Source organism: Denticeps clupeoides, chromosome 3 (genome assembly GCF_900700375.1).
Source record: "Denticeps clupeoides chromosome 3, fDenClu1.1, whole genome shotgun sequence".
Taxonomy (NCBI): Eukaryota; Metazoa; Chordata; class Actinopteri; order Clupeiformes; family Denticipitidae; genus Denticeps; species Denticeps clupeoides.
This window is the reverse complement of record NC_041709.1, coordinates 27099416-27125517: the sequence shown is the minus strand read 5'-3', so window position 1 is coordinate 27125517 and position 26102 is coordinate 27099416. Positions and strand designations below refer to the sequence as shown.

Sequence of the window (26102 nt, the reverse complement as noted above, 5' to 3'; positions counted from 1 at the left end):
ACAAATTTTAGAAGTGATATTTTAGAATACCATGAAGTGGATGTAAGAGTGTTAAAATGTAGATGGGGTTTTAATTTCCTGTTCAACAATTTAATTTTCTTGCTTACTACAGTAATAAAATGAAAAATGTAAATAGTTTTAAATGGTGCCTACATTTGTAAAAACCTAAACAAACGGACCATTTTAAACAATATGTGATTATGTATATATTTTAAGTTGCTTAAGTTGTGTCTATACAGTAAATTTTAACTGCCTGTTCAATATTTTGTGGTTTATAGAGAGGGACACTGCCAGTTTGGATCTCACCATCATGGAGAAGACACCTTCTTTGTCAGATGGGTGCTCCTCACCATTGCCATGCTCTTCTAATTTGTCTGTCTCTACTGATGGAGAATCCAGCAGTCTTGAATGCAGTAAGCCATCTACATCCTCTATTAGGAAATCATAGCCTGACACCTTCAAAGTACCCTGGCAGCTCATGCCTGCACAAATGCAGTCTGCTATTTCCTCTGGAAAAAGGCCTTCACCAGCAGCAAGACGACAAATGGTTAGGGTGCTTGCAGATGAAATGAAAAAATTTGAGACAACCCCAACACGTGCACAGTGTCTTACAATTTGTAAAACAATTGTCAGTCAATATCCCCAGAGCTTTGGAGACCACCTTCATGATGGACGAATTATAGGGGAAGGATACAGCTCACTTTTGGCCCAGGTCAAGACATTGAGAACCTTAGTCACACTACCAGCTACCGGTCATCAGTCCATGGTGTTAAAAGAGGACCAACCAACACATATGGTTGTGTACGGTTTCAGCCTGCTCTTCTTTTAGAGGAAACGGATGATTCAGTTGAAAAAAACGTCAAAAGCTTTAGGATATCTACTCTCGTGAAGGAACAAAGGGTGGCGAGAAAGCTGAAGTAATTCATTTGATGGAGACAACTTTCTGCCTGCAGCGAAGTCAAATAAACACCTCCAGCACCTTCTGTTGCAGAGGTCATGAAAAAGTGGCCATACCTTTTTCTTCAGAAAGGCCTATTTACACATTTTGAGCTTCTGACTGAGATCAATGTCCTACGTGCATTTGAACATTCTGTGGGAGGAGCATTGTAGAGGTTTTCAAAACCAGGCCAATGTAGCGGTTCTTCTTCTGCGTTGTGTAATTTTTTGATTTCTTTTCTTGAACCGTAATTGACGAGCTGACACCCAAGAAATTTTCCGTGCAAAGTGTATTCTGTACAAAAGCAAGGTCGCGTCAGAACATCGCGTCACAAACTGCGTCTCTCTGCACCTCTCTCTCTCTCACAGCTCATGCCATGTATCTAAGAGAACTGAACAATAACATAAAGTATTCACAATTTATAATACCGCATACCTGTACAAAAGCAAGGTCGCGTCAGAACATCGCGTCACAAACTGCGTCTCTCTGCACCTCTCTCTACAATATACAGTATTAACGGAACATGAAAAAATATTCACAAAATAACACACATGCAAAATATTCCTAATATGTACATAAATTAAAATAAAAAAAAAAAACGTTTTGCACACAAACCCCACGCACCTCTCACAGCTCATGCCATGTGTCTAAGAGAACTAAACCGGGTCTCCAACCCACTAACCCAAGGGCACGGCTGCATCCAACCACTTTTCGGGGCTGATCAAAGTTTTAGAACCCACATAACTTCTTACAATAACCATAAATTGAACAAACAAAAATACAGAAACATATTTAACATAACCAGAAACATTAACACATTTTAACATTCTACAATTAAACAAACACCCTGATTGTCGTTATAATTCCCTTACCCATATCAGAATACAGGTAAACAAAATAAAAGTCTTTAGAAAATAAGAAAATAAAAGACACAAGAAAGAAGAAATACACTTATAAATCTAGTGTAACCATTTAACTCCGGCACACCAACTAACTCAGAAGTTAAGGCAGTTCTTTCCAAGGAGGAAGCCATTGATTCAGCCCACCTCATTGTTCAACTCATAATGGCTCACTTTGCAGAGAATCAAGATGGGCTTATTATTCAAGAATATTATTAGCACATCTGTTTTTTGGAGATGTTAATTTCTAATTTTTATCTTTAACGATAGATGTCTGCCTCTCCTGCTGACCTTGAGAAGACTGGTAACCTCCTCGATTGATTCTGCTTGGTAAGTATATTAAATATGATAGTGTCTTGTCGGCTAAAATATTGAAATTGCAAAGTTTGTTGTCTTGGAAGACAATATTATATACTTTTGTCAGGGCTTGCATAATTTTCTCACTGCCTTTTCTATGCTAGCTTTCCAAGGTTAATTTATAGCATAATCTGTACACTCTTTTAAGGTCCAGGTGATACTCAAGTGCAGTGGTTGAAACAATGGATGATCACCTTGGAGGGCAAAATAATCTGTGAGGGTGTTTCTTTCTGGACTTGCTGCTTTGTTTTCACTGCATTACATCTTCAACCTGCAATACCAAGAGGAAGCAGCATGCACACTGGAATTCCTTCAAAGGTAAATTTATTTTTGTCTTTCAATACTATGGTAATAATGGTATTTTCTTTTAAATCTTGTTTTATTATTAGAGTTTTAAAACACTGATCACAGAAAGTCTTCCCCCTGCAAAAGGAAAAGTGACATCTAAAAACACTGGGAAAACTGTCCAAAAGAATTGATGGACTTTGAGTGGCACTTTTAAAATGTTTTTGTTTTGTGTATATGGTGTTATGTTTTTCTTTTAATCCTTTTATATCCAGAAAGGGCTGTTTTTTTTTTTTTTTTTTTTAAACCTTTTGTTGATTTATTTTACTTATTTTTACTCTCTCTCTTTCCTCTGTTATTGCTGCTTATTTGTTGCACCATAGTTTATGCACTCCTTGCATCTATTGACACAACAGCTTTAACAATGTTAAATTTAAATAAAAAACAACTAAAACTATATGTTGGTCTTATTTTTTCGCATAAATATAAAATGCAGGGTATAATTTAAATTAACAGCTATATACTGCTAAATAACAGTTGTTTAATAAACATTGAATGCTGTAGCTAACAAAACAGTATCTTGCTGCTAAATAACAGTTAAATGCTGTAGCTAACAAAACAGTATGTTGCTGCTAAATAACAGTTGTAGGGCTGCAACAACGAATCGATTGAATCGATAAAAATCGATTACTGAAAGAGTTGGCAACGAATTTCCTAATCGATTCGTTATGTTGCACGACGCGGAGATGTTTGATTATTTTAAAAAAAACTTTATTTGAGCGCGGAGCGCTCTCATGCACAGATGCTAGCAGAGTTAAGTGCCTCATAGACAGCACGGAGCAAAAAAAAAAAACAAACAAGCGGAGGTATATATCAGATACATGGCGGAGGCAGAGAAATCTGTGCGAAAATATGTAAAAGCGACATGGCACGGCACGGCACGGCACGGGAGCACCACGGCAATGATCCTGCACCTGAAACGCAAACATGTTGGAGTGTTTGAGGAGGAAGAAGGGAGTTCAGCAGCAGGGTAAGTCACTACAGAATCCTACTTTTGTTCCATTTTGAAGTGAGGAACGTAATGTCCCTGGTGCTGGTGTTTAACTCGCCACGGAGGAGAACTAGACGGGGACTTACAGCGCCACCTACAGGTGTGGAGGGGGGGTGAAACAGCGTTCGGACTGTTCTCTGCGTCTCCGCGTGGATGACTCGTCTATTGTGTCCCTGACAAAACTTAACCCTAAGTTGCTCCAGGGGGACTGTCCCTGGAACTACTGATTGTAAGTCGCTCTGGATAAGGGCGTCTGATAAATGCTGTAAATGTAAATGTTTACCCGTCATCCAGCTTGACAAGCATGACAAGTTAGCGTTAGCTCGTTAATTACAGTAGTAAAGCAGGGGTGCTATAGTTACTTTGCATTAAAAGATTAAAGACATGTTTTTATTCACTTGCCTTTTTTGGACCATTCATTTTTCAATCTGTTGTCATGTATAGCTACACTGCAAAAAAAGCTTTTCTTACCTAGTACGTTTGTCTCGTTTCCAGTCCAAATATCTAAAAAATCTTAAATTAAGATTAATAGACAAGAAAAATGGCATGAGAAAATTAAGTGATGCTTAAAACTTCTGTTTGAGATTATATCTCATTAAGATTAGTTTTCTTACCCCATTGGCAGATAATTTTGCTTGTTTTAAACAAACAATCACTTAATTCTGAGATGTTTTATCAGAAAACAAGACATAATTTCTTATGCTATTTCATGTGTCTAGTAAATGTATCTTGATTTAATATTTTCTGTCCTGATTTGGACTGAAATCAGGATAAAACTACTAAGTTAGAAAAGCATTTTTTGCAGTGTGTGTGTGTCAGTGTGAGAGTTTGTGAGTGTGTGCATCTGCAGTGTAGTGTAGAGAACAAGTTCTGACATTCAAACAAATCCTGTTAAATTTTCTGATTTGTATTGTTCTTTATTTTTTTATAAATTATTTATCGTTCTGGTCGCTCAGGTGGCACTTTATTTAAAAAAAAAGTCTATATTTGGCAGATGTAAAGCACACATGTGTATGTTTTTTGTGTTAGTCCATTTTTATTTTATTTTATTATTATTATAACAGCTCAAGGAGCAACATGTTTGTGCACTTTCTAAAGATTTAGAAAGATTTAGGTTTCTGTTTTTGTTTTTTTTTTACGATTAATAAAATCAACAGATTAATGTATTATTAAAATAATTGTTAGTTGCAGCCCTAAACAGTTGTATTCTGCTGCTAACAAAACAGCATCTTGCTTTTAATTTTAAGAACAGTAACCCAATGTATTTTAACAGTGCAATGCTGGCAACCACAGCTGCCAGTAGATTACTGTTTTATTTACAGAATATTTTTACAGTGTACCCCTGTGTACTACATGTATATGACTGGGGTGACAATAAAGCTGTAAACCACCCAATTCTTTACAGTCATGTAAAGAGCACAGTAAAGACATACAGGACTATATAATACATACACATATACACATCTTACAGACATGTTCCCACAGTATTCACCTTTTTGAACAAATTTAGCTTCATAGAATGCCATCTGAATCACAGACTCAGTCCATTCTTTAATATCTGGAAGCTGGTTGCAATGTGTCTCTCTAGAGACATCATCTTGGTTGGACTGGATCCCACCCAGAGTCTCTTTTACCTTCTAAACCTCCATCCGAGCAATGAGATATGTTGCATTAGATGTTTTCATTAGATCCTGGTCTTTCCTATTCTAATCTCTGATTTATGGTGGAGAGAGGAGTACACATGATCATAAGGAGACTTGTAACTTTTTATCCAGACTTCTCTTGAGCGGGTTATAATCAGGTTTTGTTTATTAAAATAATCTTTTGTTCACTGCTTTTCAAAGGTGGAATGGTTTAGTAAATTATCCTCCACATGCACCTCTGGTTTTTCAAGATGTTGTAATAACCTCTGCTACTGGCTCTAATGCTACTGCAAATAATAGTGGAGACAAGGGACAACAATGACAGGATTTAAAAATGGTTAGATTTAACCATTTGAAGGATCAGCTGCTTTGGATGTTTTTCTAAGCATCCTTAACCCATAAACCCTAAAATTCTGACCAAGACAAGTTTAAGAAATCATACTGAATATTCTTCTTGGCATCCAATGAAATGACTGTAAGTGGTTTAATAAAGAATTGTCTCATGTTATCTGCAGAAGATAAAGGCAATTTGATCTGAGTGTATTCTTTTTGGCAATATTTTGCAGGGTGAGCACAGTTAGAAGACAAACAGGACTATAATTGGATGGGACCAAAATTGGATGGATTAGCTACATCTCTGTCCCTTTTCAGGATCAATGATATGAAAGCTTCATCGAATGAATCCGTGAGAGATCTAACTTCAAATGATTCTGAGTATACCTTCTCCAGTATGGGGTCAATAAGATCTTTAACTGACTGGAAATCCAACCACTCCTGGTGATTTCCCAGTTTTGTTCACAGAATTCACACCCCTCCCCTTCATATCTGTATTTAAAACAATATGGAGTTCCACCAGCGCATGATCTGACAGAGCAAAAGAGCAGATTTTACAGTCAGATACCCATTCAAATAATGTGTTTGAAATCAGGAAATCATTCCTTCCGCACCTCAGTGAGAGCAGACTCCAGAACTTTACGAATGCATGCTTTCAGGTCGGACAAACTGGTCTTCAGCTGAGCAATTTGAACTTGTGGCCTTGGGAGACATTTTGGAACATTCTGAAACATCAGAGGCCTGGAAGCTCCCCTGCTCCCTCCTCCATTCTCAGTCGTCACGAGCACACGTGCCTCAGTAAACTTTCCAATCTGCTTGTCTGAAGGGTTGTGGTCAGCCAATAACACAATTATTGTGTTTGATAACTGGAAGATATTATATAATTTGTGGCAGTGTGAGAACAAAGTAGAATGCCTGTCACTTAGATGCGTCAATCTCCAAATCAAAAACCAAACTAAAGTCTTTCATCAGTGATCCTCATGATTCCTTATTAAATGTGATGTGTTTTTTATATTTTTAACTTTTTTTCTTTTGACTATACTCCCACATCCGTTCATGTTCCATGGCACAACATTAAAAAATTATACTTTTAACCCCCTCATTTAATAAGACGTCAGCAACGTTCATGCTGACGTCACACGATGCATGCCGGTGAAAAGGTCAACCTCAAAAACAAGGAAAACAAAAACGTGAAATTAATATATATATAAACACGCAATTGAGAGGCAGTGGTAAATGCCTTTTCTCCGTTTTCACGTCCTTTAGCTTGGATATTCGCGTCGCTGCCTCGGGTCTCATACTGAGGTCTACTTCTTGTCGAGGAGGCGGCCACTTTTAGGGCAGTTCGGTTTCTTTTAAAAGCAGGACCCGGGTCTTAGCCATCAACTGTATAAGGATTTGAATGGAACGTTGAAGACATGTAGAGAAATAAAATGAAGCTATATTAGCGAGTTCCTCCTGCACGCCGCCATCTTGCTCGGTCGCCCCACGTGACCCTTCCTCTGCTCCGCTGCGACTCGAAGCGACAAACATAACGGGACTGTCGCTGCTGCCATCTGCAGCCGCAGACCGCTCGCGTTTTCCAGAACAAAAAGGCAGAGCGGTCCGTGTGACGAATGAGAATCTTGGTTTTATGTTCCGCCGTATTTAATACATAGTCATAACTGCTCAAAAAGTCGAAAATAATTGATGTGTAAAAATCTTAGTCATTTTCACTGTGGCTTAATTTCGAATTAAACCAAAATATCTAAAGCAGCAGCTTTCTACGCTGTAATAAATGTTTTTTATCTCTCGTTGTGGACAAGTGGTACGTTCGGTCCTTTGACGCTTGAATATGTTAATTTTGTCGCGCAGAGTGGCGGGATGGATCGGGTGGGCGGCTGTCTGCGATGGAACTGGGCCAGACAGACACCTTCCTCGGCCCAAAGACGAATGTTATCGGCGAGCAGCTCTCCACCCAGATTACCCACTAAATCACCTCCACCTGACCGACCGAGATCCATCACAACCGCGCCGCTCTGCTCCCCACAAACGTCGATGCAAAGCGGCGTTAAAAGTTCTGATTTGACGTCTGAGCGTAGCTGCTTATTCTTTTTCTACCATTGCGAACCAGGCTGCGCGCTTGGACGGGGACAACGAGGACGCGGCCATCAGTCTCCGCTGTCGCTCCCCAAGGTGGCCGGACAATAAATACCGCGCCGCGGCGCAGGCGCGCGCCGCGCGTCCCCATTACGCGGCACGGAGCGGCGCGGCGGCGGCGCACCTAGACATCCCTCATGAGTCTGTCATGTTTTACTAATGTCAGGCCAAAAATACGTCCGCCGAGAGGTTCCTCGAACTGGGTCACCCGTCGCCTCGCCTTTTTTCTTCTCCTTTCTCTCCCTCCATCCCTCCCTCTGTTTCCGGGGGGATGAAAGTAAAAATAAAACGCGGTGGACAGAAAGGAATTTAAATAGGTTCCTTGCTTTTACGGGAGCAGCCAGACCCCTTTTTCAAACAGGTGATCTTTTTTAAAATCTGTTTATTTTTTGTCATATACAAAATAAAGTAAGCTGTATATCAACAAACATACAATATATACATCAATAAATTAAAAGACGCCCCAGACTGATACAGTTAATTTCATCGTTATATACCAATACATCATATTACTTATCTACAAATAGCAAAAGTACAATAATTTAGTTAATAAATACTTACAATTAAATGGACTTTACTGTATGTATTTTTACTCATACAAAGTACTGTGATAATTTATTACACCTCATACAGAAAAAAAAAAAAAAAAAAAAAACTCAAAATCAACATTAATTACCATATCAATAAACTCACTAGGCTTTATAGCTTCAATTTTTCACTGTATACTTTGGAAACAAGACACAGAAAAACGTCCCTCATCTGGAGCAAGGTAGTCATATGCAGTCATATGCTTTCCAGTTGACATGGACATGTGGTTTAAATGCAGGCGGGGTGGATAAAAATAAAAATAATATGAATAATAATAATAAATCAGAAGCTTTCACTTTGTCCAAGTGCTGCATCTAAATTATTCTAATTTACATGACATGAATATTCAGCTGTGACAGAAGCAGTGCTCTCAAAGAAAGCATCCAATCGGTCAATAAGAAGGTTCAGCGCTTTCCGATTTATTGATCCACGATTAAGAAATCTGGGGCAATAGTCTTCAACGTGACCAACTTTAAAATACCAATGGCATCGACATAATGACTGGACAAGCACCAAATAAGGAGTTAATGATTTAAAACCCTCAAGAAAAAAAAAACTTGATGCAGCAAAAAACTTAGTACCCTAGTTAAACATTAACAATTGAAAAAGGATTATGATGTTGCCCCTTAAATTCATTAAAAATGTTTTATGGATATTACAAAATCCAGACTTCGGATCAGAATGGTGGGAGAATAAGTGAAGATTAGGTATTACTATAAAAAAAAGAGAGAAGAAGAAACAGGACACCGTTCTAAAAACAGGAAGACGCAGGTGTGCATAAAAGGCGGACCTTTCTTGACTCTCCCCTCCCACCCATCGATGACCTCCTGTGACCTCCCACTATACAGGGTTCAAAGTGTAAAAGGTCACCAGGATGCTTCTGCTATAATAGATGGCACAATTTATGGATTTGAGGCATGAGTGATGGTGGCATTGGTCTGAACTGCATCCAAATCTTGGACACCCAAACAACATCAGTTACACCCCCTAGGTGTCCCGGCCTCAAAAAAAAAAAAAAACTACCTCTATCGTCCCCAGGGGAGTGGAGCTGCTTGGTTGGCCCAGTTCACATCTCACAACTATGTCCAACTGGCTCCCAATCTAGTGAGCAGGCAGGGTTGCCTGCTAATGAACAGCCCTTGCTAAGGAACTCCAACAGTTACTGTGGATGCAGGAAGAGACAAGGGCCCTTCGCCAGATGGAAGCGGTGCACTGTGGGACAATCGGACAATCACTAGCGGATGATCGGTATTTGATGAAGAGAGACAAAAACAGTAAAACAGGTCAATTTTCACATCTGCGGTTACCAACGACAACAGCGAAGACTCTACTCCTACCTCAGGGCCCTGGCCCCTTCCTACAGCCCACTGATTTGCATATATGAACACGGTTCACTTTTACAATAACAGTCACCACCACGACGTACGTGAGCGTGCGCCACTAGTCCTCTCAAACAACGACAAGTTAAGAAATGAGTAAAAAGAAGAAAAATGGGAGGAACAAACTGGGCGGTGGCGCTATAGCTGTAACACGAGCACTTCAATAAGTTTCACATTTTTGTTGCGTTATCTAGTAGTATTTCTTTTCTTTTTGAAATCTTAAAAACACATTGCTCACAGAATGTCTGACACACCACAGAACTGCCACAGCCAATAGGAACTTTAAACATTGATTACAAAAGCAACGCCAAAAAATGGACCAAAAAAATAAATAAATATATAGAATAATTACAGAACAATTTTACCAATTTTAACAAATCATTTTTGTTAAAACCAAAGAGAAAACATTTTTTTAAATGCTTATTGAGATTTTATATATATATAAATGCCAGATAAGTGCATTCAAATGTCAAGGGATCGAAGATCAGGTACGTTCAGGATGCGCATGTCTCTCTCCTTTTCTGTGAATGTACAGAAAGGCGCGTCTTAACAGTTCAATCATGGATTGTCACACAGCCGCTGCTGTTTCAGGGAAATTTCAGCTGATGAAAATGACATAGGGAGGTAGGAACGTTTGGCAAGGTGGAAAACAAGAGTTTTGTGTGTGTAACGCCATTCCTCAAAATACTTAATAGTGAATACTGAATAGCAGGACAGGTCCAATTTTCAACATAACGTAGGAGAAAATGTTTAAGATATTTCTAGGCCACACCCAGTCAATGTCATCACCAGCACAAAACACTTTCCCAATCCTTAACAATTAGCATGTTTTCAATGCAAGTCCAAATATGGGCATTTTGGGGAAAAAAAAAACAAAAAAAAACAAAAAAAAAAATGAGATTGAATATTTGGTCACATCAGCCAAAGAGCATATGAGAACAGCATTCCTAATGGATAATAGATTCCTTTTGTCTTCTTGATAAGTGGCACAGTCAAGCATACTGCATGGCAGTAACCTTCAACTATAACCTCCTCAGACTTAAAGGCCCTTTTTGATAAAAGCAGAGAGCACATGTATGTTCCTATATATTTTTAAACAGTGCAGATCAGAGTCACTTCCCTGGCATTTAAAAAAAAGAGAGGAAAAAAAGAAGAAAATAATGCATTAAATATACCATAGAAATATATTTACTCATAAAAAATAAATATATATTTAAAAAAAATAAAATTACACATCACAAAAGATGAACACAAAAAGGTGACGCCAACTCTGATCCCCCACAAATTCATCCCATAAACCCTTGCAGTACTTCTGCATTCCTGAGGATACAGTAACTCCATCCAAATCCCCTTTTCCCTTCTACCCCCAAAACCCCTACCTTGACTTGGGACATAGAGCTGAAAGGTAAATACAAGAAAATAAGAGAGCGTGAACAACGGCTCTCTATGAACATGCCAAGGAAACTGCTTCCAGTCCCGCTGGCATGGGGACGCACAAACACTTGGCCCCAGAGTGGAGGCTCTGGCTTGGAGAAGAAGCCCAGCTTGGAACTCCTGTCACTGTTTGGTACTGGGGGGCAGGGGTCTAATTAGGCCTGTTGCTGCGGTGAAATACATATGGAGGTGTATTGATATGCAAGGGGCCACCTCACACTGTCAAGGCAGAATTACTGCACCAGGGTGCAAGGGAGGATCATGGATCAAAGCTAATGTCACCCGAGCTTGGCCAAAAAGTAAAAACCAAAGAGCATCACATCCATATAGTGAACAATACCGTCACCTTGTCACTTACACGGCACACCACGCGCTAGTCCACAGTTTTACGTGCCTAGTCACTAGAAAAAGCTATCAACTTCAATAGTTAAGCCACTTTTGGTACAATTGCAAAAAGAGATATCAAACAACTTTTATATTTCTTTTTTTTAAGGTTTTATAAATAATGCAAGATACTCTATGTATTTTTTATAAAATTCAAGACTCAACCATATAGACAAAGATTCTTAGAATACGTTACGTAACGTCACAGCAACAACTTTATGGTAAAGCTTGTGAGAATACGTCTGTTTATTAGACCAGATAGTCCCCATCTTCTTCTTCCTCCACAATTTAAATAGCAAAAATTTAAATGTCACCTGCACACTTTTTGGAGATCTTTAAAGTAAAAAATAAATAAATATGGGTAATAGTCAATACCTCGTAGTCATGTAATGCAAATAAATAATATTACCTTGGCAAAAAAAAAAAACAGTACAACCAATCAGTCAGTCACCTACAGACACCATTGGACAAAAACATTATAGAGTTTCAAAAACAAAAACCAGAAAGCTTCAATTGCAACTTGTCAACACAAACATCTTATTGCCTCGCCGATATTAACGTATTATTAGCAAAAATACTTGCTTAATAGAACAATATGAACACCATTTTTTTTCTCTTCTCCTCTTGAAAACAAGGACTACCTTATCACATAAACTGGTCTCTATTTAACCCAATATCTACTGTACAAACGACAACATTGATTAACTCTCCCAAATGTCTCCATGTGCATCGGCTGTTGGTCAGTGCATAAGACTAGGCACAGGTAAAGACAGACAGTCTTTTACTCATTACTATAACCCAATAATTAAATAAGGTCACAAAGTTATTATTATTAATTACCGTTCAGGTTTGGTGAGCAATATCTTGTGGTTCCTCCAGTCAATGGGTTTTGACCATTTGCAAGCCTTACACTTGCAAAAAGCCAAATGCATGGAAGCATTTTTGTTAGAGTGTGATTTACACAAGAAATGATGGCAACCAAACTAAATTTGAAAAAGAAAAAAAAAAGAAAAAAAAGAAATATCCACAAATTCAATAATATGATCACAAAACAGAACACACTTGGACCCCATATGAATAAACTGTAAAAACGACAAGTAAATACTTAAAATGTACCCCCAGTTGCAAGCATCTTTATCCCAGTTGGAAGCCCAGTGGTCTGCTTTCTGAGAGTTCCCTCCCCACCTTGGTAGACTGCTGCCACCAGAAATTGCAGGACGGTCCTCAGTTCCTCACCTTCCCAGAGCAAGCTGCGAAAATGGATGTGCAAGACCAACCTTTTACCTGCCTAATCGGTCCTATGCCTAAATCACTATGCACTGACCAATTTTGTCCCCTCCCCTACTCCTTTCATGTCATCCCTCCCTTCTCCCTTTTCTCCATCCTTGCTGAATACTAAGACCGTGCGTCCGTTTTGGACTTGACTATCGTGATGACGCTAGTGGCCCCCACCTTTCCCGGAACCAGGGGCCCAATGACCGAGGCCAGGGGGGCTCGGGCGCTGCCCAGAGCTGCCATGGTGGCCGCAGCGGCTGAGTTGGCGTTGGTGACAGGTGCCACTGGCCCGCGGGCCACAGTCCTGGCGAAACTCTGCAGCGCCTCGTACTTGGAGCGCAGCGTGTCCAGCTCCACTTTCATGCTGGCATTCTCCGATGCCAGCTTTTCCACCTCCTGCTGCAGCTCCGCCTTCTGGCGTTCCAGCTCCTCCTTCTGAGTCACGCGCTTGACACGGCAGCTGGCGGCGTAGCCCCGGTTCTTCAGAGTGCGCCGCCGCTGCTTCAGCTGCAGGATCTCCTCCTTGGAGAGGCCGCGGAGGTGCTGGTTCAGCTCCCGCACGGACATGGACACCAGCTCATCATCGGTGAGGCTCGTGCCATTCTCTCCAGGCTCCCTCTTCACCTGACATGGAGGGAGAGGAAAGGAAAAAGGGGGTTTACCTTCAGCTTCAGTCATTACTTTTAACCAATTTTAGTTTTTAGAAAAGCGCTAGATTTGAATAGAATGTATTATTACTATGATAAGCATGAACCCCAGTCTTACAAATCCTGCCACTACCTGTGTTCCTGAGCAACCTACAGTGTCTGAGGTTGAAGAGGGGAATTGAGATGTTGGAGGTGACCGAGTCCAGCAGCAGGAGCAGCTCACCTTCAAGGCCTTGTTTCCCTTGTTAGTAGTAGTCATGCCACGAAGAGCCGCTTTCAACCCACAGAGACCTGCAAAAAAAAATAAAGAAAGATAAATTTTTTTAAAAAATTACGTCCAGGAGCAGCAACAGAGCACTCAGAAGTTCCACATGCACGAAAGCTCAAAGCACTACGTGTGACCCAGAGGGAAGATCTTCACTTCACCGCTCCCCACGTAGGAGGAAGCTGTTCTACCTGTTGTTATAAAAGCCAGAGGCTGCTTCCTCTTTCCTAGTTCCTCTGTGGTGCTGGTGGTTAGGAACCCTTGTTCTCAGCACCTCACTCCAGCCCTGGGGGCTGCTGATAGGCTGGCCAAGGACCAATGAGAGGGTGATCATGGGGCAGTTGTATGTGTGGGCAGGATTCCAGGGGATTACCAATCAGAAATTACACACTTATAAAGAGTGCTCGCTTCATGTTGATTTCAGAGGAGTAACTCTGATTTAATTATGATAAAAAATGAAGTAGAAATCTGGGAGCTGTGGACCGTGTGGGGTGTTTTCACTTAAAACAAAAAGGATCCAACTATACAGGCCGAGGACAAAGAAGACAGAACTGTGATGCGGATGAGGTCACACACACACTTGTGTAACACTGACACTCCTATGTACAATATAGCCTTTTAGGAAAGTGAAGAGATGGCACCCAGGGAGAAAAGTGCCATCAGTGAGTGAGTGAGTGAGTTAGTGTGTGTGAGAGAGAGAGTGAGAACGTGTCTATTGTTTTGGCCACCCAGCAACCACCATGAGACCCGATTACTATGACTCAGCAAATTCCTCACCACCACCCCACCTACCCAACTCTGCCACTCAGTCACAAGCCCACAGCAAAATGTCTACAGACGCAACATGGCAGAGAGGTCACAGGTCAGCACAGTCGGCCAACTTCTCCCATGCTGGACAAATGCGGCCTCAAGGATTTGTGCTTTGGAAAATGCTTGATGTGTTTAAAAGATGGCAGCATGTGCCTGCAGGTTAAAATGTTAAGGTGGGCGAGGCATGGAGCATGCGCGCAAGAGCTTGTGCTCGATATAAAGAGAGATTCCCTCTGAAATTAGCTGAACAGCCGCAACACGTCCTACAGCTATTAATAGGAGCACATCAAAGGGAAACACCAGTTGGGGACAACGTGCGCACACACACGCACACCGAACGTACCGCTTCTTCAGCAACTTGTCACCCCTAACTCTTCACCCCCAGCCCGACCGCAACCTACAGGGCTGATGCTGAAGGATTCAGGTTCCACCCCAATCCTGTATCTCGCCCCCCCCTTCTTCTCTCCTAAGATGCTGATCTAACACAGACGAAGCCATACTACAGCCACACCCCACTTCATTTTAATCCCAGTGTAATGCTCTTAATCTGTACAGAGAGGCTGCTTGTGGGAAACAACAGGAAGTTTCCAGATCCAGAATGGGGCTTAGGAAGCGTTTTGAGAGAGTTTCAGCACGACCAAGACTGGACGAATGCCTGTTAGCAACACTTGGCACTCTATCAACTGGGCAGAATGAAGATAAATACCTTCGTTTCAGGTTTGGGAAACAGCGGATAAATAAGCCTATCGTAGTAGCTTTCACTTGCTGCGGCTGGTCAACAGATATGCTGGGGGCCATTGTGTGTTTTGAGCAGAATTAAGGTCTTTAGCAGACCAGACGTCCCATAACCTTGTCACTGTGGAACACCAAACAAGACCTGTGTTCTGGAGAGAGAGAGAAGCTCGTCTAGCCAAAAAATGTCCTTCACCAAGGTCCCTCAGATCATTACATTTGACACGTTTCCATGCGAGTCATGTCCTGACTAATATGCTTTTGCAGCAAGAAAATTCTCATTATTCACATCAAGTGGCAGTGGTGGCCTAGCAGTTTAGAAAGCAGCCCCGTAATCAGAATATTGCTGGGTGCCACTGAGGTCCCCTTGATCAAGGCACCGTCCCCACACACTGCTCACCAAGGGTGATGGTTAAAAGCAGAGGACACATTTCACTGAGTCACCGTGTGCTGTGCTGCAGTGTTTCACAATGACAATCACTTCACTTTCACTTTCAACCTTCAGTGGTTGAATATTGTGGGTGGTTAGTCAGATTTAGTTAACTGTGCCAACACAACAGAGAAATTTCTATACTTTTATTATTTTCACATTTTTTAAAAGGGGCCTGCTCACTCTAGGGTGCTATTACTGACTAAATATTTTAATAAGTGTTTTTTTCACCACCCCCAGAAAATAATATTTATGTTCCGAGCTTGAGCTGCAGGTTTAGTCTCCCTTAAGGGAATGCATTAATTTTTTTTTATTTGACTAGCATTAGTTCATGTTCTAATATACTCCAAAAAAGACTGAATAGACTTGATATAACTAATAACTATCTGTTCCTTCTTACATTGATACTGAATGCCAGAGGAAATATGTTGGTATATGTAAACCTATATAAAATCAAAGATAAAAAGCACATTAAAACAGATCAATTAAATCAATTTTAAGTAGCACAGCCACTGATGTTAAAAAAAATTGTGTAGCAGTGGAGCAGCCACCAGCCCTACAATTCCCAAACGCCGCCATTTTTTCTTTATTTCACGCTTTCTTTAAACTTTTTGGATTAATGATGCAACAGGGTGTCATTAATATTTTTGAAAAACATTCCCATGTCCCAATGTGCATTTATAAAGGCAAATAGCACCAAGCCTCAAATCATGAAAGAAACCAGCAAGTACCCAATTTTATTGGTTACATTTATTGTACAAGCTTATAAGAAAATAAACAAATCAATATGGGGAAAAAAAAAAAATATTGGTAATTAACAGGTCAAATAATTTTCATTTACATAAATCTAAATATATACACACACACACACACTTCAACAAGTAAAGGGATGTTTAATAATGTTTAAGTTATGTTTATGAAGAAACATTTTATTGAAAATACTACACAGACGTCACAGTGATTCATCTGTAAATGGACGGACAAAATCTACAAAACACACAGCGAGTTTCTGTCTGCTGTCAGAGTGAATGTGTTTTGGGTGCCCTGCTCAGGAGGACTCCTACTCTTCGCCAGTGACCTCTTCACAAAGATGAATAATAATGAGGTGTGTGTGTCTGTGTCCGAGATGGAGCAGCAGTGTTGGAAGTGTGGACCTAAGCGTACTGGTCTAGGACTCCGGACAGGGTACGGTGGGACAGGAGGGACAAGCTGAGAGCAGAACCAGCAGCTGCGGTGCCGGTGTTCAGGGTCGTTGCCGTGGTGATGGCCTTTTGCGGGCACACGCTGAATTCTCCCGAACAGCCTGTGAGAATGCTCAGCTCTGAAGATGTCAGCAATCACGCGAGGGGAAAAATGCTGAGTGCAGTCTCACACACACACACACACACACACACACACAAAGAAACAAACAAACAAAAAAAAAGGACAAGGGATGAGAAAGTGATCTAATATAAGATGTTGTACATGATAAAAACGTGAAGAGGCAGCAGGAGGGAGAGAGAACTCCTTTCTGGAGGAAAGAGCTCGGCTGAAACTGCATCCTCGACACATTCGTAAGAGCTTAACGGTTGGGGAGGAGGATTGGGGTCGAGGGGAGGGGAGGTGGGGGAAAACGCCGCACTCAGCACCGACCACAAGTTAAACCCTCCAATTAGGAGGAGGAGAAGAGAGGGGGGGGGGGTTCTCCGTTGATCTGCCGTCCTCCAACACCCAGGAACTGCTCAACTGCTGAGCCGAGCGAATTCTGCCGAGACAGATGCAGAGATAGCACACCCAGAGTGATGCAGAGGAGCATATGAATCAAATCTCCGTGATAAGAAGCGATAAAAGGTGGCAGGAAGCTGGGCGTACCGACGCTCCACGTTTATAGCCAAACAGTCCCACTAAAGCAGGAATCCAGATTAGCTGAAGCAACCGTATCCAGCTGCTTGCCGCTTTTCCCCCGCGGTGAGATTAAGAGTGGGTGCTAATCTCGGGTGGGCATGTGTTTGTCTGGGGATGTGTGTTAGTGTGTTTGTCTTCCACAGGACTCTTAATGACGGGCCATTTTTAGCGCCGGCCTTGCTAATCTCGTTTGAATGTTCACGTCTGTTCCTGGAAAGCCACGCTCCGTCACAATGCGTAAACACACACAAACTAATTTTCAGTCTTAATTAAGACAACTGAAGTGTAATTGAGATGGAAAAAACTAGACTTCCTTTTGAGGAAACATAAGATAAACAGAAGAAACCTTGATACTCATTCTGCTCAATCAAGTCAACATGTCTGAAACAAGGACACACGTTGTCTAACCCCGTGCGTCGTCACAAAGACGAGCAGTGTCACGTCTTTGTGACGAGCACCGGGTTAGACAACTTGTGTGTGTGAAGATGGGGGTGGGACTTGAACATCTGGCGACAACAGAATGAAGAGAAGGATGGAAAGGAGCAGAGGAGATGGTGAAGGGTGATTTCCATCATCTCTCCTCACCCCAGGGTGATGGTGTGAGAAGGGATTCCTGATGAGCCACCAAATAAATCATTCAGCCTTTGTGTGTGTGTGTGTTTTAGAAGATTGAGCCATTCTTGTTGTGCTTTTTAAGTTTAAGAGACAGTTTAGTACAGAATTGTGGCAAAGATCTTCATCCAACCTGCCATATTACCCCATCTCTTGTAAAAATATTAATAAACAATTTATTATAAATACTGACATGTGGGTAAGTCCATTGGATAGGCTGATCCAAATGGCCACAAAAAAGGAGAGAAATTCACATCAGAGTTAAAAAGTAAAATTGTAGAAGAGACTGTAGATGTAGAAACATATTTGTGCACAGAAGCAAGGAAAGATGGAGGGGGCGGGGGCTGTAAAGCAGAAAACACTCCACACTGCAAAAAAAGCTCAAGAAGATGAGTGGTATTAGGAAGAAGAGAGGGAAGAAAAAAAAAAAAAAAAAAAAAAAAGCTCAATCTTCACATTTCCCCCGTTTCAGGTAGTAAAGACTGTGTGTGATGACAAATTTCCCAACACAAGCAGAAAAAAGTGCACAGTCAGGCGCTCGGCCGTTTTTTCGCTCACGCTTTTTTTTTTTTTTTAAGTAAGGCTTTTTTCCAGTCGAGAAGCTCACAGGTTAATTTGGTCTCTTCTCAAAGGGAGACAGAGATGAGTTAACCAAATCTTACTTCCTCCTCGGCTTGCACAGGTCAGCAGAACAAAAGAGGAAATAAACGTATACAAGTTACAGAAATGTTTCATTATTCCGCGAGAATGGGCTACATATGCCAGGCGGTAGTATTAATACAGAAAATAATCAAAACATTTAAAATAGTAAGCCAGATGTGATGATATGCCTGCAGTCACATCTCACACATTGACAGAAAAAAGGATGACATTGGAAACGTCAGCACCGCTCTGATTGGTTGATTGTATGTTGCCAGTTTCGTCTACTTCATGGCGTAGTGTGACTGGATTCATAACGGCCGAAATGTGGGACAATTTCTGCACTTACGTAGGACAATGTGGGGACAGATGCAAACACAGAGACTTAAAATTCTAGACCATAAACCCCAGAATAATGGTGACAGTTGTCACCCCAGAAGGCCACTAATTCCAGTCATGAGACTGCCTACTAGCATTCACCTTTTACAAAAGTTTCCTCACATGAAGAACCTGGGGGTGGGGTGGGGGTGTCAAAGAAAATCTCATCGGTTGCACAGAGGAAGGGCAAGAAAAAAAAAAAAAAAAAAAAAAAAACTAAAATTGATTCCATGATCAATCAGGAGTTCCACATTCACGCATGCAAGAGGGATATTTATATACAAGACTGTGATGCAATAACAGAGCAAACGCTCCAGAAGTACAGAAATACAGCTTCCCTCCACACTCATGCAGACTGACACTCTTCATGGCTATGGCTCATAGAAAACGCTAATTATTGCGTGAAGCAGACCCCACGCGAGCAAAGACACGATACAAGGAGGAGAGATGCTGCAGGGAACAACCTGGTCCTGGTCAACCAGGTTTCAGCAACTTAAAGCTCCCCGAACCGGAGCAGACACCGACTCAAGGTGGGGTAAACAAGGCCGTATTGCAAACATCTTTATCATCCCATTAAAATTTGAGCAGCAACTGACGAAACCAAACAAACATTAAAAGCACCGGGGGAACGTATGAATGCAGCAATCTTCGTTATCCACCCTCCTCTGCCCTATTTCATGTGAGCTTGAATCATTTGTTTTTTCCCCTTTTTGGTTAGATATAAATAAATATATATTTGGAGAGTCTGAAGAGACAGAATTACATTTTTTCGACACTGCGGGTAAAAACTGCAGCGCATCGGTGGAGGGATGATGCAACCCAAAGACATTCGACGCTCGCCTCCATTTGAAAAACCCAGCAGTCTTGGAAGACCTTCAGCACCAAAAAAGGCAAAGAAAAGCAAAAACACACAACTTCTCAACGCCGACTCATTTAAGGTTGCGGGGTATGTGACAAAATTAAAAAGGGAAAGTGGATGTGTATAGAGAATAAAGGTCCCGTAGAGGTGCATGAATGCCGATGGCCGGTGTTTGGCTGCCATCAGAGTGAAAGGCTGATTTCCAAAAAGTTCAGTTCGCTTCTCGGACGTTAACTCGGCCATCTGCTCGCACTGACGTGGTGTGGACGTTGGTGCGTCCAGGGGTTGTGATAAAAGCTCACCTTACAAAATTCTCCACCACCCCCTCCCTGACACTGTGCTGGTATGAAACCGGGGTTCGCTTCCCACTCCTGCTGCAACGGCAGCGAAACACCGGCCGGCCCCCGTCACACTGCAGTGGAGATTATGCCTAAGTTCCTACTTACAACAGATTTCATCATTACTCAAACAAGAGAACGAAAAAACCCTCTCACACACACACACACTCTCTATGCCGATAACCCCACCCCTCCTGCTCACCACCCCACATGCCACACTCCTGCACCGCTCTGTCTCGCCCGCAAGCTTTCAACAGTCCCCACGGAGCTTTGCCAGCACATCACAGAGCACATAAAAATAAATAAATAAATAAATACAGAATGGATACAAAAACACACACACACCAAGTTTAAGTCTTCAACCTAGACACACACCACTCACAAAATCACGAGATAAGCACAGTTTAACAGTGAGAGGAAACAGGTGAAAAGCACCCACGCCCACCCCGTTAATGATTAGCCTGGGATGGTATTTACTCAGAGAGCCGCTGCTACATTAGTTAGGCAGAGCTGCAAAGGCGCAATGAAGATCTTTCCCAGTGTTTCATCAACCAGAGCCGCCGTCACTGCAGCCCCCTCCCTCTGCCCAACACACACACACACACACACACACACACACACACACACACTCGTAACCTGGGCCAGAATATGTTTGTCTGAAATGGTGCGTGTACATGCTTTGGTAGACAGAAGCTGATGGTTGAGGGCTCTGCTGCAGCTAAGCTCAGCAATTTTAGCTCAAATGACCATAAAACCAAACACACACAAAACAATGAATCAGTTTTCAGAACCAGCTTCTGGTCCCATTTATACTGGACACAGAGGGGAGATTTACATTTACAGCATTTATCAGGCGCCATTTGCAGAGCGACGTACAATCAGTGGTTACTTAGGGTTAAGAGTCTTGCTCAGGGACACAATGGTAGTAAGTGGGATTTGAACCTGGGTGTTCTGGTTCATAGGTGAGTTTGTTACCCACTAGGCTACTACCACCCTTGACGGGATGAATGGATGGATGGATAGAAGGAACGAGTGGTGGTTAAACTGGACTTCACTTTGCCTGGTTTGTCATACACATTTAGCCAGATGGAAGTCTGAGGCAGGCAGAATATCAGTGGACAGTCAGCATGGGACTGAGTCGTGGAAGTCAAAGTGGGCCACCAAAGGAAAAGAGAAAGGGGTATGGTCCATCCACATATCAAAAAGAGGAAGGTGAGAAAGCAGTCAGGAGGTTGTCCCCTGGAATCCCGAAACGCAGAATCACCGGCCGTTTTTTTTTTTTTTTTTTTATTCACAGGCGCTCCCATTTCAAGCCACCCGATATTACAGCACGCAGGAAAGCTGAAAGGCAAAGAAGGGCAACCTACACAGAATACGCTGTGAATAGAAAGGTCTGTGCACATATCTGCATGTTATGGAATGAACTCTCTTATTTTAGACACCATGTTACTCAAGATCAGGAAATTGAAATATTCACTTCACTTTTAACGTTTAAAAAAATAAAATTAAAAATTAAAAAAACTAGTGCACATCTGAAGCATAGCACGGTGGAGTACGACGAGATGCTGTAGGAGCTTTCGCCAGCTTTCCTTTCTCTCTTCTCAGGAGATGAACAGGTTGAAGAGCATCACACCCAACCTTCTTCCTACTTGTTGTCCATCTCAACCCTCTGAAGACTGCATCTCACAAATAAACATTTTATTTTATAAGAAAAAAAAGTGATGGATTATGAAGCATTGATATGTGGGGGGGGCAACATAATTATCACAAACATGTATAAGGAAGAAAAGGGGGAGGGAAGAAAATAAATAAATAAAGACCCATGATTTTCCCCCACATTTTCTATAGTGTTTTTAATCTACGTTAACTCAGTACATTAAACAAAAAAAAAAAAAAAAAAAAACAGCAGCATTCAGATATCATCCTTATAGTGAACATGGGGTCAAAATATGATACATTTATAAAATCTAAATTTAATATATCTGCTTGCACAGACCAGATGCTGGTCCAGAATAATCTCAAAGCAATCACAGAACATGTCTAGATGCAAATATTCAAAATTAAAAGAACCATCTATACTCTGAAATATTTTTTATTCTCTCCACAGAGCAGAATATTTTAAATGCTACTTGTAAAAGGACACACACTCCTACGCTCAGCCTTCCTAAACAGATCCCCACCCACCCACACACACACACACACACACACACAACCTCTAAGTAGCTCACAGATGCAAACCTGGGCTACACTACACGCGTCTGTCTGTGTGTAAGTGTGAGACACACACACACACACACACACACACAGAAGTAGCTTGCTAAGTAACAAGTGAAAACACCATCTGTCAAGCGAAAGGGAGCATTTTCTTCACCTCAGCATTTTTACGGAATGCCTTGAAGACAAAACGCTTCTTGTTCACCCTCCTTCTTTACGAATCCCCATCTCTCACATTCTTCTCCCTCCCTCACTCCATCCCTCCATCCCAAGCATCAGCAGATTCTCAACATCATCATTGGTCAGCGTTCATTTAAGAAACCGGGACAGGTAGGGCAAAATGTGTGACAAAAAATGCATTCAAAGCATAACAGGGAGGGAGGGAGGGAGCGAGCGAGCGAAGGCAGATTCTGTCTGCCACAGAACCTTAATAATGGGGATTTCTCTCATAATTGCACACTTTCTTCCACACCTTACCAAACGAGGTCTCGCTGAAACCAGCCAAACAGATGAGGGTCCAGAGGGGCCGTCACATGACCCACATACACTCACACAGACAGAACATGATTATAAATATCTGAGGACAAACTTCACAGGTCACCGTTTATTTCACGCTCCACTACTGCGAGAAACCGGCCTGTTTTCTCTCGGTGAGGAAGAGGAGGGTCTTCTGCCCGGTGACCCCCTCCGTTGTCTCCCGGCTTTTCCCCGCGCCAGACCTTTGTCCGCCGGTGCCATGTTGCCATGGCTCCCCGCGTCAAATTCGGCGTTTGATGAATCAGCATCTCCATCATTCCGCCCTCTCCGTTTCCTCCCGGCCAAAATGACGGCGTCGAACAATAGGCGGGCGGGTGTCGCCGGCGTTGTGACATTCTCTGCCCCCGCGCCGACATTTCCTGCACATACAACTGCAGGACGCGGCCGAGGCGCCATGACGCGCGGCGGAGCCGAACCCGAGACCCCGAGCTCCGGCACGCCGGCCGGCCGGCCGGCACCAGGCACGCTCCGGAGCAGGGTTAGCCCGGGCTGGCGGAGGCGAACTTTCATTCGCACCGGAAAAACAGCCCAGACGTCGAGTAAAATGAAATAAAAATAAGAAATCACAGCCGGGTCAGGCGGAGGCATCCGGCTACGTCGCGCCGACACGCCAACTCTGCTGTTAGTGAACAACGCGAAGAGTCCCCGGCGCCGCGGGCTCAGGTGGCTTTTTTTGTCGTCCTTACCTCACACTGTCCGCGCCGAGTCGATTCGAGACGAGCCGCCTCAGGTCGGTTCCTCCAGCACGGACCCGGCTATCGCCGCGCAGCCCTCCTCCCCTCCATTTCGGACCGAATTACGGATTCTATTTTTCCGTCCCTCCGCCCCCACCTCCAGCCGAGAGGGAATCCCCCGCGGCGCAGCGAGGCGCTTTTGTCTGGCTCGAAGGCGCCCGTGAGCGGCCGCCGAGCGGACGGTGATGAATCAGCACGGGGCGGGCGGCCCTTTAACGCGCGCGCCGCGCGCGCAGCACCGACGTCGCTCCGCGCGGCCGCCGGCAGGAACGCACACGGGCGAGCAGATGCGTGCTCACTCAGCAAAAACACAAACACACGCACGCACACGCACGCACGCACAGGTCGCCAGCCTGATAAATAACGAAGTAATACCGGGAGTGAGTCGACTCACCGAACCGCTCGCAGCGTCGCAGGAGCTCCGCCAGGACACAGGCGCGCGTCTGCAGACGGTGTTCGGAAAACGTTGTAGTCCCCTCGCCTTCTCCTTGTTGATCCTCTTTCTCTTGGTGCCGAGGCCAGACGTCATATGATGTTTGGTCACATGGTTTCATTCATGAAGGATCTACGCAACTTGCAAAACGAGTCTTAAAGGACCACGACGGCGGGCGCCTTTTTTTTTTTGCACAAAAAAGGTTGTTGCAAAGAACTAGCTGCTTTAAAGAAACAGTGCGCGAGCGATCATATTTCCAACATCGTGAGATTATTTTAATAATAACATAAAACGGCAGTATTATTTATAATAATTTAAGGATTTTGCACATTGGTGAATGATCAGAGTTATGACACATCAGCGAAGTACCAGAAACACTCTAGACAAATGGTTCTAAACCAGGGTAAAGCCATTTTCAATAATAAATTATTACAGTTAATGAGGCTCATTAACTTCTAGTAGAGGTTCTCCAGGACCAGGATTGAGAACCTGCTCTGGGACGTTGTGGGTTTATGATGTAGTGAAATATAAAACCAAATAACCTGGAGCATCATGGCTCAGCAGTAATAACTGGACCACGTGACTGCATTACATCTTTAGAACCTCAAATCTGTTGAACGGTCTGTTGTTTTCTGATTATCCTCCTCCAAAAGGAATCCGCACTGATGCAATTTCATGTCAATGGACATCAGTGTGGACAGAAAAAATCTGTTTACTACTTTCTGCTGCGTTTTCATTGGCCTCCGAGGCAAGGTGCTCCTGTTGCTTGGGCTGTGAGGACCTGTTACCACAAAGTTGTTTCCGTTGCTGGATATTCGAGGTTTTCGGTTATAGTGCCCCCTTATGGTCCATTGGTGTCTGGTTTCAGCTTCACTGAGGGCTGCCAGCATCAGTGTCCTCTGCAGACATGAGCAAAAAAACAATGTTCAACTTCAACTTGGGAGACATCATTCATTCATCACTCATCAAAATGTCAAATGCCTCTGCCCGGAAACAAAAACTCTGCCATCATCAGATCATTTAGCAGGACAACGATCCCAATCAGACAACACTCTCTGGACCTGTATACCACTAAAAACCTCTGTATGAAGTAGAAGAGGAGAGCGTGTAAAAGAGGGTTTCGGAACCTGGAGCATCAGGAGAGATTTGGTCCGCATGAGAATACTTCAGCAAAAGGAGGATTTACTAAATAAAATCCTCTTTAATGGAGTTGCCAGTAAATTGTAAAAGGAACTGCCAACATTGAACTTTGGAGAACCACCATTATCTCAGATTACAATGACTAATAAGTATCTGACTCAGCGATAGCTGGTCGTAGGAACGTTGTTTGTTCTGTGGCGTTCCGAAAAATTCAAAGGTGGGAATTGTATTTTCCTGGCACACTTCCATTCTTATCTGGTTCTGCCGTGTCCCGTTCTCTGCCCTGAGGTATCCAGAAGCACGATTCATTGTAGCTGGACACGGAACAAACCCCGACGCCTAGACAGGCCTTCTCTCCTCTTCCGCTTTTTGGCTCTTTGTGCCGCCAGCTGCACCACAATGATAAAAAAAAAAAGACTCATCCTTCCCTCTAGTCCCCTGCATGGCCGTGCTAAACTTATCCTGCCGAGGCTTCCTCTCTAACCCATAATTGGGGGTTTAGAGGAAGGTCAGTGGGTTTGTCGTAACTTATCCACCTCAGCAGAAATGGTCAAGATCAGCACACTGCTTAGCCAAATTTCCAAAATTGTGGAGCACTAGAAAGGTTTACAGTTCAGCCCATTATTAGCCCCCCAGGAATTATGGAACATTTTTTTCTAAACTTCTCCCAAATGTCTGCAGCATTGATGAAATTTTATATAATCAAACATTCACCAGTGTATTTAGTAGTGTTGTCATATCCCAAA

General features: G+C 42.6%; 1 protein-coding gene and 1 long non-coding RNA gene across 5 annotated transcripts; one reads left to right on the top strand and one right to left on the bottom strand.

Moving 5' to 3' along the window:
- Window positions 1–346: 346 nt before the first annotated feature.
- LOC114786540 (uncharacterized) lies at window positions 347–2367 on the top strand. Its single transcript, XR_003749210.1, has 3 exons — window positions 347–413; window positions 2107–2166; window positions 2342–2367. It is a non-coding gene; the product is annotated as an uncharacterized LOC114786540 (long non-coding RNA).
- A 5914-nt stretch (window positions 2368–8281) lies between these two features.
- mafgb (v-maf avian musculoaponeurotic fibrosarcoma oncogene homolog Gb) lies at window positions 8282–24330 on the bottom strand. 4 transcript variants are annotated; one of them, XM_028972731.1, is made up of 4 exons: window positions 23736–24274; window positions 13575–13642; window positions 12882–13328; window positions 8282–12679 (listed from the first exon to the last, which is right to left on the bottom strand). In XM_028972731.1, the coding sequence occupies exons 2-4, from the start codon at window positions 13608–13610 to the stop codon at window positions 12662–12664; spliced, it is 501 nt and encodes a 166-aa protein (XP_028828564.1). In that variant the 5' UTR covers window positions 13611–13642; window positions 23736–24274; the 3' UTR covers window positions 8282–12661. The 4 variants fall into 4 exon arrangements, with proteins under 4 accessions (XP_028828564.1, XP_028828565.1, XP_028828562.1 ...); XM_028972732.1 differs by having other exon boundaries at window positions 8282–13328; window positions 24178–24330; XM_028972729.1 differs by having other exon boundaries at window positions 8282–13328.
- Between the last annotated feature and the right edge of the window lie 1772 nt (window positions 24331–26102).